This window comes from Penaeus vannamei, chromosome 26, assembly GCF_042767895.1.
Source record: "Penaeus vannamei isolate JL-2024 chromosome 26, ASM4276789v1, whole genome shotgun sequence".
Lineage (NCBI taxonomy): Eukaryota > Metazoa > Arthropoda > Malacostraca > Decapoda > Penaeidae > Penaeus > Penaeus vannamei.
The window spans coordinates 1,158,358-1,160,857 of record NC_091574.1 but is presented as its reverse complement, the minus strand read 5'-3'; the positions used below and the strand labels follow the sequence as shown (position 1 = coordinate 1,160,857).

The following is a 2,500-nucleotide window of genomic DNA, read 5'->3' as shown; positions in this document are numbered from 1 at the left end:
GGAGTGAGAATGACCCAGATTTCCATGAATAAGGGGAGTGAGAATGACCCAGATTTCCATGAATAAGGGGAGTGAGATTAACCCAGATTTCCATGAATAAGGGGAGGGAGAATGACTCAGATTTCCAGAATAAGGGGAGGGAGAATGACTCAGATTTCCAGAATAAGGGGAGGGAGAATGACTCAGATTTCCAGAATAAGGGGAGTGAGGATGAGGGGAGTGAGGATGACCCAGATTTCCAGAATAAGGGGAGTGAGAATGACCCAGATTTCCATGAATAAGGGGAGTGAGAATGACCCAGATTTCCAGAATAAGGGGAGGGAGAATGACTCAGATTTCCAGAATAAGGGGAGTGAGGATGACCCAGATTTCCAGGATAAGGGGAGTGAGAATGACCCAGATTTCCATGAATAAGGGGAGTGAGAATAACCCAGATTTCCAGGATAAGGGGAGTGAGAATAACCCAGATTTCCATGAATAAGGGGAGTGAGAATAGCCCAGATTTCCATGAATAAGGGGAGTGAGATTAACCCAGATTTCCATGAATAAGGGGAGTGAGATTAACCCAGATTTCCATGAATAAGGGGAGTGAGAATAATGCAGATTTCCAGAATAAGGGGAGTGAGGATGAGGGGAGTGAGGATGACCCAGATTTCCAGAATAAGGGGAGTGAGAATGACCCAGATTTCCAGAATAAGGGGAGTGGGAATGACCCAGATTTCCAGGATAAGGGGAGGGAAAATAACCCAGATTCCCAGAATAAGGGGAGGGAGAATGAGGGGAGTGAGGATGACCCAGATTTCCAGAATAAGGGGAGGGAGAATGACTCAGATTTCCAGAATAAGGGGAGTGAGAATGACCCAGATTTCCATGAATAAGGGGAGTGAGAATGACCCAGATTTCCAGAATAAGGGGAGTGAGAATGACCCAGATTTCCATGAATAAGGGGAGTGAGAATGACCCAGATTTCCAGAATAAGGGGAGGGAGAATGACTCAGATTTCCAGAATAAGGGGAGTGAGGATGAGGGGAGTGAGGATGACCCAGATTTCCAGAATAAGGGGAGGGAGAATGACTCAGATTTCCAGAATAAGGGGAGTGAGGATGACCCAGATTTCCAGAATAAGGGGAGTGAGAATGACTCAGATTTCCATGAATAAGGGGAGTGAGAATGACCCAGATTTCCATGAATAAGGGGAGTGAGAATGACCCAGATTTCCAGAATGAGGTGAGTGAGAATAACCCAGATCCGGGGGCCCAGATTTCAGGATTTATGGCACAGGGGACATGGCACGGCGATACAGGTAATATAGATAGAATAATGCAGATTTCCAGAATAAGGGGAGTGAGAATAACCCAGATTTCCAGGATAAGGGGAGTGAGAATAACCCAGATTTCCATGAATAAGGGGAGTGAGAATAGCCCAGATTTCCATGAATAAAGGGGGTAGGATTATGCAATTTCCATGAATAAGGGGAGTGAGATTAGCAGATTTCCATGAATAAAGGGGAGTGAGAATAATGCAGATTTCCAGAATAAGGGGAGTGAGGATGAGGGGAGTGAGGATGACAGATTTCCAGAATAGGGGAGTGAGAATGTTAGATTTCAGAATAAGGGGAGTGGGAACCGGCCCAGATTTCCAGGATAAGGAAATGCTTCCCAATTCCCAGAATAAGGGGGGAGGGAGAATGAGGGAGTGAATTTAGATTTCCAGAATAAGGGAGGAGGAATGACTCAGATTTCAGAATAAGGAGTGAATGACTGAATTTCCATGAATAAGGGAGTAGGGAGCCATTTGATTTCCCAAGTGGGAGGGAGAATGACTCAGATTTCAGAATAAGGGAGAATGACTCAATTTCCAGAATAAGGGAGTGAGTATTTAAGTTTTTATGAATAAGGGGTGAGAATGGGCCCAGAATTTCCATGAATAAGGGAGTGATTAACCCAGATTTCCATGAATAAGGGGAGGGAGAATGACTCAGATTTCAGAATAAGGGGAGGGAGAATGACTCAATTTGAATAAGGAGGGAGAATGACTCAGATTTCCAAGTCAGGGAGTGAGGATGAGGGGAGTGAGGATGACCCAATTTTAAGTCAAAGTGAGAATGACCCAGATTTCCATGTCGATAAGAGGTAGGAGTGTGAATTTCAGAACAAGGGAGGGAGAATGACTCAGATTTCCAGAATAAGGGGAGTGAGGATGGCCCAATTTCCAGGATAAGGGAGTGAATGGCTTAGATTTCCAGAATAAGGGGAGTGAGAATAACCCAGATTTCCAGGATAAGGGGAGTGAGAATAACCCAGATTTCCATGAATAAGGGGAGTGAGAATAGCCCAGATTTCCATGAATAAGGGGAGTGAGATTAACCCAGATTTCCATGAATAAGGGGAGTGAGATTAACCCAGATTTCCATGAATAAGGGGAGTGAGAATAATGCAGATTTCCAGAATAAGGGGAGTGAGGATGAGGGGAGTGAGGATGACCCAGATTTCCAGAATAA

General features: G+C 44.7%; 1 protein-coding gene across 1 annotated transcript; it reads left to right on the top strand.

The window, feature by feature from the left end:
• Positions 1-258: 258 nt before the first annotated feature.
• Positions 259-1,159, top strand: LOC138866522 (dentin sialophosphoprotein-like). Its single transcript, XM_070139588.1, has 3 exons — positions 259-385; positions 604-783; positions 1,080-1,159. Exons 1-3 carry the CDS (start codon positions 259-261, stop codon positions 1,157-1,159), a joined length of 387 nt encoding a protein of 128 aa, XP_069995689.1.
• Positions 1,160-2,500: the final 1,341 nt, after the last annotated feature.